The sequence below is a fragment of the Schistocerca piceifrons genome, chromosome 4, assembly GCF_021461385.2.
Source record: "Schistocerca piceifrons isolate TAMUIC-IGC-003096 chromosome 4, iqSchPice1.1, whole genome shotgun sequence".
NCBI classification, from domain to species: domain Eukaryota; kingdom Metazoa; phylum Arthropoda; class Insecta; order Orthoptera; family Acrididae; genus Schistocerca; species Schistocerca piceifrons.
Window position 1 is genome coordinate 368,481,495 of NC_060141.1, and position 12,442 is coordinate 368,493,936.

At 39.2% G+C, this 12,442-nt stretch overlaps 1 protein-coding gene across 1 annotated transcript in view; it reads right to left on the reverse strand.

The window, feature by feature from the left end:
• Positions 1-12,442, reverse strand: part of LOC124795394 (cytochrome P450 4C1-like) — a 66,743-nt gene that overhangs the window by 26,429 nt on the left and 27,872 nt on the right. The window contains exon 6 of the mRNA XM_047259407.1: positions 4,163-4,289. Within this exon, the coding sequence (XP_047115363.1) occupies positions 4,163-4,289 (127 nt within the window). The remainder of the gene's footprint in view (positions 1-4,162; positions 4,290-12,442) is intronic.

The following is a 12,442-nucleotide window of genomic DNA, read 5'->3' on the forward strand; positions in this document are numbered from 1 at the left end:
GTAAAGACCACTATTAGCTGTTTATATACTGGAAAAATCAAGATCTATCTGATCCAGAGATTTAGGTAGAACTGGGTAGAATTCATATTCTTGAGTCCAAGTATTCAGCTATATTGTAGGAGTGGCTTATGAGGTATTCTTTTACTTTGCATTTAAATATTTGGTGATTTTTGAGTTTCTGCTTAATGTCCACTGCCAATCTGTTATAGACTTTTACATCAGATTATAAAACTCTATCCTAAATCCTAGAGAGAGATAAATAGCGTACATGGAAATTATTTCTATGCATAGTATTGTGGTTGTGAATTGCTGAGTTTATCGTAAATTTACTCTTTTTATTAACCACATGTGCTATTAGAAAGGAAGTATATTGATATGTAAGTGTAATATTATCTAGATCACTGAAGAGGCTCCTGCAAGATGACAGTTATTAACTTAACACAGTATTCTTATTGCATATATCTGCACAATAAACATTTTTTTCACTTTAACTCCAGTGTCACAGAAGATTATGCCATAGTATGGAATTGAGTGAACACATGAAAAGCAACCTGCCTGCAGTTCAACACAGTGAGAGAGATTTCTAAGTACAAAGTAGACAGAACTGAGCTTTTTGGTTAGCTTATCCACACAGTGGTGTCACCTCAGTTTATTTATCCATCTGGTTACCCAGGAACTTCACACATGGTGCCTCATGCAGAATATGCCCATTGGTCTCCACTTCCAGTACATCAGTCATTTTTATTTGTATGGAATTACATAATATGAATTTTTGTAAAATTAAGTGTTAAATTGTTGGCTATGAACCAGTCGTGTGCCTCCTAGCTGTGTTCTCCTAGCTGTGTCTGGCATTGATGTGTTTGTACCATTTATTAATACACTTGTGTCATCAGCAAACACAAAAGTTTTGGAAATGATCTACAATGCCCTGCTTAAATTGCTTATGTAGATCAAGAACAGTTAATATTCTCTCATTCTGAATTGTATAATTTTTTCTTATTCCTGGCACATCGTTTGCTAATGTCACTGTCCATTTTCTGTTGCTAAGATATGATTTTAGCCCTGTGAAGGGAAGACATTTAATGCCATTCTGTTTTATTTTCCCTTATAGAATTTTATGATCCACACAGTCAATGAACATCATTGTAATAGATAAGTTCATGACCATGGAAATATTCAGTTCTTCTAATGAACAGCAAGTGGGATTGTCAAATTAATAATAGAAAATGTGGTGACTAAATTAAAACAGTATGCATTCCACTGACTTAAAATATAATAACCAAACAATGGAAAATCCAGGATGGAATGTAACAATATTATGAAAAGGAAAGTTGCTACTCATCGTACAGTGGAGATGCTGAGTTACAGATAGGCACAACAAAAAGACTACCACAAATAAAATTTTTGGCCATTAATGCCTTCGTCAACAATAGGTGACACACACACACACACACACACACACACACAGATGCAAACGCAACTCACACACATGACTGCTGTCTCAGGCAACTGAAACCACACTGTGAGCAGCAGCACCAGTGCATGATGGGAGTGGCAACTAGGTGGGGGTAAGAAGGAGGCTGGGGGGGTGGGGAGTGAGGAGGGGGAGGGATAGTATGGTGGGGGTGGTGGACAGTGAAGTGCTGCAGATTAGACAGTGGGCAGGGGAGAGGGGGGGGGGGAGTAGTGGAAAAGGAGAGAAATAAAAAGACTGGGTGTGATAGTGGAATGACAGCTGTGTAGTGCTGGAATGGGAACAGTGATGGGTGAGGAGAACGACTATTGAAGGTTGAGGCCGGGAGGGTTACGGGAAAATAGGATGTATTGCAGGGAAATTTCCCATCTGCACAATTCAGAAAAGCTGCTGTTGGTGGGAAGAATCCAGATGGCACAGGCTGTGAAGCAGTCATTGAAATGAAGGAGGTTATTTTGGCAGCACGTACAGCAACAAGGTGGTCCACTTGTTTCTTGGCCACAGTTTGTTGGTGGACATTCATGCAGACAGACAGCTTGTTGATTGTCATGCCCACATAGAATGCAGCAAAGTGGTTGCAGCTTCGTTTGTAGATCACATGACTGGTTTCACAGGTAGCCCTGCCTTTGCTGAGATAGGTGATGTTTGTGACTGGACTGGAGTAGGTGGTGTTGGGAGGATGTACGGGACAGGTCTTGTATCTAGGTCTATTGCAGGGGTATGAGCCATGAGGTAAGGGGTTGGGAGCCCTCCATCTATCCTGCAGCACTTCACTGTTCAGCCCCCCCCCCCCCCATACCATCCCTCCCCCTCCCTGCCCCAGCCTCCTCCTTACCCCCACCCCAGATCACGTAAGAAACAGATTGCCCGATTGCTTGGTCTAGCAGGCAACCCTTGTCAAGGAACAGCCACCAGGCGGCAACAGTGTTACACCCTTACTTGTGGCACCAACCACTAGATGGCACTCCGTTCTGTGAAATATGTGGCAACATCGTCCGAATGCGTGGAGCTTTCCACCATTTGGCGTCTGTAAAGTACAGCTGTTTCTGACATACCGATGGTAGTGGATCGAGTCATCATGCCAAGGGCCTGCGAGTATATCAACTGTGAAAGGAGTAGACGGACAAATCCTGAACTAAAAATATAGTAGAACTGTCTCAGAACTGAAAATTATAAAAAAATATGTAGTTTATTCATATTGTATTTAAGTACCAAATAAAGATTCTATGTTAGGCTGCACAAATAAGTTTCGTTGCCTTTCCTTGATCACTCTACCACGTTTAAATAGAAAGAAGTAATGTGTTAAATCTGAGCAAAACAGTACTGCTTGTGACAATAGTAGATGTGCTGACCACAAAGTTAATATGTTTACCATCACAGAATTTTTTTTTAGTCACGATATTTAAAGTTTGAGAATATTTAAAGTTTCAGAATATTTGTTGAAGATATCGTTGTTAAGTGCGTACATGAAATTATATTCGTTTACAACTAACAGTAATCATATGCAAAATGTGATTATACTTAAGAACGCTTACAGAAATACTTAGAAAGGATGCAAAATCTGTTTCTTAAACTTATTTACAGTCTCAAAGTGAAAAATATATTGTCGTTATAACTCACCTAATCCCTATAGATACTCTACGCAAAATAAATAATTATGTCAGTAATGTCAGGACGCGAAACCCACTGCTCAGTGCAATATTTGTCAGTAAATTAACTGATTATATTTCAAAGACATTGAGAAGATTTTGAAAACTTTCTAGTCTTAATCTGCACATGGAGATCTTTTTTACCACCATAATCCGTATCAGAAGAGCTGTATAACAAAGAGGAAATAGACGGCATGGAAGGCGAGTGTAAAACGCATGCGACTGCAATGCAGTCTACATTTAAACAGTAACGCACGAGAAATGTTTGTGTGCTACTTTTCATTTATTTCATTTCGCATATGATTGTGAGAAATATCCCTACAGTAGAAATAAACTTAGTTTGTAGAATTACAGGAGATAATCTACATTCTTCGATTGAAAACTTGGGAGAAACTACAGCCGATCATGAGCTACAGTCAGCTGTGTGACGAATGCATTTCGCGCGCAGCGCTCTAGCCGAACACAAATCAGCATCATTCACGTCACCAAAGGTACAGCGTTACCAATTCTGCGACATGGACAGGTCAGTTAGCATTGTAGCGTCGCCTGGGACATCTGTTGATCGATGGGAAAACTATTTTTACGGTTGCCTGTTTCGCCGTAAGGACGGTCAATCTGTTTCTTACGTGATCTGGGCCCCCAAACAGTCGCCAATTCCATCATGCACTGGTGCTGTTGCTCGCAGTGTGGTTTCAGTTGCCTGAGACTGCAATTGTGTGTGTGTGTGTGTTGCATTTACGTGTGTGTGTGTGTGTGTGTGTGTGTCTGTGTGTCTGTTGTTTATTGTTGGCAAAGGACTTAATGGCCGAAAACTTTATTTGTGACAGGCTTTTTGTTGTGCCTACCTGCAACTCAGCATCACCATTATATGGTGAGTAGCAACTCTTTTCATAATATTGTTAAAATATGATAAAATGCATAGATCAGAAGTATTCCTAAGAATATCAAATTTTACGGTGTCACTTTAAATGCAGCATCCCATTCCCTTTTTCAGCATGCAATATAGAAATAACACTTTATAATACAATATACTGATTACCTTTTCTGTAAAGCCATGGAGAACATTAAGGCTTTCATAATAAATCTTCCCATATTTTGTTCTCTTGTATATAAAATCAGGATGCAGCCATGGACGAACAATTCGCTGAAGTGTAATTTCACTCATGCTGCAAATGGTTTAGTGTAATATTAGATGATCACAAAATGAATAACACAAGATGATTATAGTAACAATGCTGCTACACAGACTGACTATTTTACTTGAGTAACACATAACAGATGCAAGCAGTTTTTAGAAATTCATCTCTACTGACAGAAACACATGCACACTGCACTTAAGCTTAAAAAATTTAAATTTGCCAAAACAAAAATTTGTTTATCACTCCTAGATGGTAATGATCATTATTACAAATCTCTGTCCTTCTCTTTGTCATTTTCCTACTTATTTGTCAATGAAAAACCCTTTTATTCTGCTTTTGATGAAATACTCTTGTATTCTTGAAACTACAGGCTGCATTTAATCCTCCCATCTTGCCACTAACCCATCCAAACTATTTCCAGTAGGAGATGTCAACTTTTGTGGCAGAAAGGATGCTGGTGTGGGATGTGAAGCTTTCACAAGCAACAGAGGACACACAGCAGCTCCCCATGTTGCGCATCAGGCTGTCCAGCATGACTTGTATTAATGCCTACTATTTACGAAATATTTCTCTCAGGAGGTAAACGGTGGTCCGTGGTGGCTGTGTCATGGCTGTAATGGTACTCCATACACACTGAAGGAGATTTAGGCCATAAAGATCTGACTTCTTTCTAGCTATCTCTGCAGTGAGCTGGCCATCCTAGGCTTGTGGCATTATCATGTCTCAGATTTGAATGCACCATGTAGGTCTTGTGTGGACAAGTGTTACCCTCCATGGGTCCAAAGTCCTTATATGCTATGGGGAAAGATGCACACACCGATGTAGGATGTTGTCTCTACTGACTGCAGCTGTCACAGCACCCAATGAAACACACATTTCTAACACTATGCACTGAGATGAGAGCAATAGTATCAACAGATTTATGACTTTTGACAATATTGGCATGTCAGATGAATGGATGTTGAGTACAACTCTGTTGGATAAACAGCAACTTATTTGTGAACAACACTTTACTCCTTAATCCACTTAGAGGATGCAAGACACTGCATTGCCAAGCCACATTGTGCCTTTATGCAAGGCAAATGTATCCAGCAGGTTGCCAAAATATTTGTTGAAACCAACAATGCACAGTCTGATGGGAGATCTGTAACCCCTAGACTTACCAGGTCTCTCCGCACAGGACACCAGCTATGGTGGTTGGGCATCTTCAGCCACTTAAGGCAAGGTAATGATCCCCATGATAAGACTAGAAAATAGTCAAGCAGTAAACAAAACACACACACACACACACACACACACACACACACACACACACACACACACATGACCACAATCACTGGCAGCTGAAGCCAAACTGCTACTAGAGACTATGGTCATGTGTGTGTCAGAAGCATTTGCATGTGTGCTTGTATGTGTGTGTCTGTGTCTGTTCCCTAGTTTTGATAAAGGCCTTGTTGGCCGAAAGCTTATTTTATGACAGTCTTTTTGTTGTGCCTATCTGTGACTCAGCATCTTTGCTATTTGATTGAGTAGCAACTATCATTTTAATAATATTGTTACACTGATTGTAGCTCATCCAATGATCTAACTGGGTATAACCTCACCTGACTGCATTCACTGAACCATCCTGCTGTCATACAACTTCAACATAGTGTAGAAAGTCACTCAACATAGAAAAGAAACCACTATAAATAGACCGTTGTAGACACTTGAAGTGGCTTCGTACAAATATAACATATGTGTCACTTGTTTCCATGTCATCTTACCAGAGTTTAGTCTGCAGAGTGTCACAATGACACAATGTTTTTTTCATAGACCTCGAAGATCCCTTAGGTTATAAACAAGAAGTAGGTGAAAAATATATCTTAATCGCCTCTCCATCTCCAAATGTAATTATTATCTAGATTCAAGGAGTAAAAACTCTTATTAGCAGTGTGATAAATAACAATGCTCAGTGTAAAAAATGACCTCTCTTCTTCCAGCCCCTAGACAGCTTTTATTCTTTATTACTATCAAGTATGAAAGCAAGCAGAAGTATATAAACAACAGGTATTTAGTAGTTATGGAAAAGTAGCAATGTTGTAGAAAGTAGCAGCTTTTCTGCTAATTGTATTATATTAATTTATACTCTTCCTGTCTGTTTATAATAACTGTTGTTACATCAGCATACTGCTGACTAAATTAAATTAGCTGCTTTGTGATTAGAAGAGTACATGGACTATATCTCACTTTTGTTCATCAGCAAACTTTAACAGGAAATTATTGAATCTAGAAATAAAATTGATAATCTATCCTCCACCTTGTGAGTACTTATTGGAGGATATTTTAACTGTACATAGTGGTCCCTCATTTGAATATATAGTAATCAGGTGCTAGCAGGTAGACTTACAAATAAAAAGTTATACAAATTTTAACATTTAAATATATAAGTTTTTTCATCTGTAGCTCATGTAGAAGGAGAGACAGCAGGTCAGCTATTTGTTGTATCTTTGTCGGCCAGAGCTCTTGAGGACTTCTGTACTTAATGCTTGAGTATTTATGTTTTCTATTATTCTTTCCTCTGTTTTGCCAGATCAAATGACACCAAGTTTCAGGAGCTGCTCTTTGTTATGCATTATTTTCATGTCTATATCTACTGACACCAGATAAGCAGAAATTTGTAGTTTTTTTATTTGCCTTTAGTTTAATTTTTAGGACCCTACCCTATTCACACAGGAAAAAAGACAAAAATTGTATCAGATTGAGGTAGGGGTAATTGAATCAAGAACAATTTGCCATAGATTGCAACAAATGCACCACTGTGGAGTCATAGTCATAAAATGGCACCCAGTTGGTGATGAGGATGGAAGCTTGTCTAGTAATTGAAAAGGGCTGGGCATATCCAGCTGTACTGTTAAATCTCTCTGAGCTACTGCTGTGTAATCCTGTGGTCGTTGTGCTGCAGTACACTCATTGTTTATTATGCCAAAGTCACTATAAATAGATACACAAACAATGAGCTAGCCAACTGCTGCCTTATGAAGCAGCAGGCAACTATGCATTGTGTGGTATTCATGTCCATGGACAGTAAGGAAGACATGAGGCTGATAACTACCACCACCTCTCAAGCATAATACTCACAGCTGTACCATGCCCAGCAACCATGGCTAATGGTGGCCATGCCAAATGAGGACTGGAACTCATTTTAAGGGGATAGGCCCAGCTATGGAGCTCAGCTCACTGCTCCAGGCTTAATATTGTCTTCTAACATCACTGCACCAATGGCTGTTAATGTATTTATTTATCTGTGGCTATAAATTTGAGTTACAGTTCATGACTATCTACTTGGACTTAGTGAGTGCTTTTCTGATGAAAACTTGAACTTCAGACTTGACAACTCTTGAAACAATCACTGGACTCTGCACTTCTGACACTCACACCAAACTTTGGTTGTGTTTTGTTTAACAGTAAGTTTGTCTCAATAAATAGCTGAAGAATTGCCCCTAACTGAGAATATGAGAAGTTTCAATTTACATGTTCCAAAATGGAACACATGCAGCAGCAACCACCTGCCATGTAACAGCATAATTACCTGCTGGAGCACTGTCATTAACAGCAACTAGTTTTATTCTAGCCACAACTGTATCAAACACTATTGCAAGTAACTATACAACTTTTGCTCCATTCAAGGAAGTACAGAAGAGTGGAGCATCTAGTTACAGAGTGGTATATTTTGAGAACTGCAACAACTGCAGCAAACACTATTGCAAGTAACTATACAACTTTTGCTCCATTCAAGGAAGTACAGAAGAATGGAGCATCTAGTTACAGAGTGGTATATTTTGAGAACTGCAATGTAAATTTCTCACCCAGCTACATGAATTATTCTTGTCATGGTACCCTTCAACAATTTTGTGTCTTTTGCATAAACAGTTTTTAGAAGCCACTCCTATGATGTTGTCTTTTTTAGAAATTTGTTGAAGATTGTTTGCTCACTACATCACATAGACAAATGTAGTAGCCACTATATTAGAATCAAACCACTGACAGAAATTGCACAGAAGGCTTGGGTAGCCAATTTACTTGTTTTATGTGCCTATCTGCCTGGACCCTGCCAGTAGGCAGTCATAGGCAGATGAGTGGTGGTGCACTATCCCATGAATATCTGCAGTTCTCATGCTTCCAGAGCTGTGGTTGGACAAAATATTAACAATCACACAAGTGTCTGAAATATGTTGTCCAGCAAAATAGCATTTAGAAGACCAGATATATGTAGTCATGTTACAGACATCACATTGGGGCACCAGTGGCCATCTTTGGTAGAGTTTGCTTCACAGCAGCTTAACTCACTACACTGTCCAACCCAGCCAGAATATTTATAGCAGTATCACACCCAATTGCCATTCACGACTGCTATCCTGTCTTGACTGTTTTACGGAACATTCCTGGCAGGAGTACCCATGTACAAATTCATGGTGCAAATATTGCCATAAACAAGGCCATTTAAATAATGTTTGCAACAGCAAAAGAAAAAAGCATACCCAACTACAGTTGAATAGTTTCATTATGCATGAAACAGCTACCGTATTGAATGCTACTAGGCAAAAGCCCTCTAAGTTGCAAATTTCACTATGGTTCAAAAATAGGCTAAAACATTTTAGGACAGCATTGTTATGTTGGTAATCTGGCTCCTTGTTTTTTTTTTGTTTGTATACGTCGAGTATGACGAGTACACTATCTTTGCTCTTTATGTTCACTCTCTTAAGTGGTTATCAGAATATAAGTATTATGAACACTCTGTTACTTATCTTTTTCAATGCCTAACCTTGCTCTGCTAACAGGTTATGGGCCCAGAATGGTAAATCTGTGTAGTGGACTATGTTTGTTGTGTGGGTAGGAAGATAAATAACTGAATAAGCGTGTTAGTTTATGTGCCCACATTGTGTGTATACTTGTTTTGATTTGTGCTTTGTCAACTTCATCAGCATTTGAACTCTCATTTTTCAGAAGAAATCAGTCACGTATTCTAGTGCTTTGAATTCAAGTGTCTGAAAATGGCTTCAAATGTAAGTTTGACAAAAACCACAACTCCAATGGTAGACTAACTGAGAAACTAGGATGATTATAACACGTGGAAGTTCGGAATGAAACTCATTCTACTGTGCGAGAAGTTATGGGATTATACCATAGGTGCAAGTACTGCTACAAATGCAGATTTATTTAATTTATTTAATCATATGGCTAGTGCCCCTTGTAGGGCAGACCGTTCGCTGGGTGCCGGTCTTTAAATTTGATGCCACTTTGGTGACCTGCAGTCGATGAGGGTGATAGGATGATGATGAGGACAGCACAACACCCAGTCCCTGGGTGGAGAAAATTCCCCAGATCCAGCCAGGAATTGAACCCGGGCCCAGTGGACTGACAATCTGTCACGCTGACAATTCAGCTACCGGGGGGCGGACACAAATGCAGACAAGGATATAGATGCGTGGACACTTATTCTTTTGCATGTGGATAAATCTCTGTATGCAGCACACGTGGAAAACACAAACAAAAGCAAAGGAAGCTTGGGATACTTCGGAAAACCTGCTTGCTGGTAACAATAAAACCAGATGGATGAATCTCTGGGATGTTCTACTGGATACTTCATTATCCAAATGTGAAGGAAATATTCAAAATTACGTTACTCACATTTTGGATGTAGCCAACAAAATGCAGAACATGTGCAAACCAGTTGATGATGGGCTAAATGCACTGATTATGATTAGAGGTTTACCAAAAGTTTATTTACCATACCAGATGGGTATAGAGTCCAGTACAATGGACAAAAATTTCACATCAGATAATATCACAACAAAGTTGCTGAATGGTAGGGTGGAAGAATACCTCAAGTTGGACAAAGATGGCAGTGATAGTGCCTTATTTTCAAAGAATTATAAGAAATCACAACAGGGTTTCTCAAAAGACAAGCAAGAAAAGAAGAAAGTGAAATGATTCAATTGCTGGAACATGGTCACTCCAAGTCCGAATGTCCTCAGAAGCAAGAATCATCAAAGAAAGAATCAAAGGGAACAGAAAAGTCATTGTTTTGTGCACTTGGTATGTCAGATTTCAACCAGAATGAGTGGATCATTGATTCTGGAGCATCGTCACACATGACATCAAGAAAGGAATGGCTTAAAGATTTTGAAACAGAAAATAGCAAACAAAAACTTGTGAAGTGTGCTAATAATTAGTGAGCAAAGGGAAAGGTAATGTTATTGTCAATTCATCAGATATATCCTCAATAAAGAATGTTATTCTTGTCCCTGGCTTAGTGACTAATTTGTTGTCAGTTTCTGCTTTAGTCAAGAAAGGCATAAATGTTGTTTTTGACAAAGATGGATGTAAAGTGCTCAAAAGAGGTGAGATACTTTGTTCTGGATCAGAGTCAAATGGCATTTATAAACTAAAAAACGTTGAACCTGTGTTGCCAGATGAGCATGCTCTTGCTGTTAAAAATTTTAGTAATCTGGAAGACTTATGGCACCGTAGACTTGGTCATGTTAGAGTTGACACTGGACTTAAGCTATGTTTACAGAGTGGTGGCATAAAGTTGGAGTGTTGTAACTCTGAAACTCTTGACAAGTGTAAATTGTGTGTACTAGGTAAGATGTTGAAATTCTCATTTCCTAAGACTGGAGGGCAACGTGCATCTGAGTTGCTCAGTCTATGCATACGGATTTATGTGGCCCCATGGAGCAAATGTAACATGGTATGGCTAAGTACATGTATATACTAGTGGATGATTATTCCAGAAGGACATTCTGTTATTTTCTCAAGAATAAAGATCAAACATTTGCATTTTTTTGTGAGTTTAAAACTTGGTTAGAAAATAGAATTGGTGCAGGGATAAAATCAGTTAGAGCTGACAATGGCAGTGAATTGGTGAACTCAAATTTTGATTTATTGCTTAGAGAGAATGGAATAGAGCATCAGATTAGTATGCCCTATAGCCCAGAACAGAATGGGGTTGTGAGGAGGACCAACAGATCAATTTGTGAGATGGCACGGTGTACACTATTTGAATGTGGTCTGCCTAAGCAGTTTTGGGCAGAGGCATGCATTGCAGCTGTTTACATAAAGAACCATGTTCCACACAGAGCACTTAATGCTAAGACTCCACAGGAATTATTGACTGGAAAAGTATCTCGTTTGAACCATTTAAAGGTGTTTGGTTGTCGAGCTCTTCTCCATATACCAGATCAAAACAGAAGAAAGTGGGATGCCAAAGCTAAATAACTTAATTTTGTAGGTTATGATGAAATGACCAAGAGTTACAGACTAATTGATCCACAGAACCCCAAGATAATAGTGAAAGGCAGGAGTGTTGTTTTTCTGGAGAATGAGTGCATGGCTGACAATACCAGGACACCGGCTGTTAATAATGAAGATTACTGTATGTTCTAGTCAAATAAACAGTATACTGAATGGGGAGAGGCAGAGGAAGAAGAAGAAGTCAGCAGTGCTGGAAGTGATAGAGATCAAGACCCACACTACATCCCATGTGCTCAGTCTGTGGCAGACACAGAAGAGACTGAGGTGCAGCTGATGGACCCTGATGCTTCAGAAGTGGACCAACCAGTCAGAAGGTTAGCCCGTGTATCCAAACCCAAGGAGTACCTGAATTATGTCACCTATGTGGTAAGTGATTTTTCTAGTTTGGGAGAAGATCCTGTGAACTTGGAGGATGCCATGTCGAGGAGTGACAAAGAAGACTGGATAAAGCCCATGAAAGGAGAAATTAAGTGTTTCCAGAACAGTGGTGTTTGGGAACTTGTGGATCCACCAAAGAGTAATAAAAGTATTGTAGGTAACAAGTGGGTATTTAAGCTGAAAAGGAATGTGGATGGTACAGCACTCCAGCATGTTAGACTTTTTGCTAAAGGGTTTACACAAAAATTTGGCATTGATTATTGTGAGACTTTTTCACCTGTTGTGAGACATAGTACTCTTAGAGCTCTCATTAGTTTAGCCGTAAATATTGATATTAAGATCTACCATTTTGATATTAAGACTGATTTTCTGTATGGGGACTTCGAGGAAACTATTCTCACGAATCAACCAGATGGTTTTGTTTTAAAAAGGAGTGAAGGTAAAGTCTATAAACTAAGGCCATTTACGGTTTGAAACAATCAGCCAGACAGTGGAATGAAAAGGCA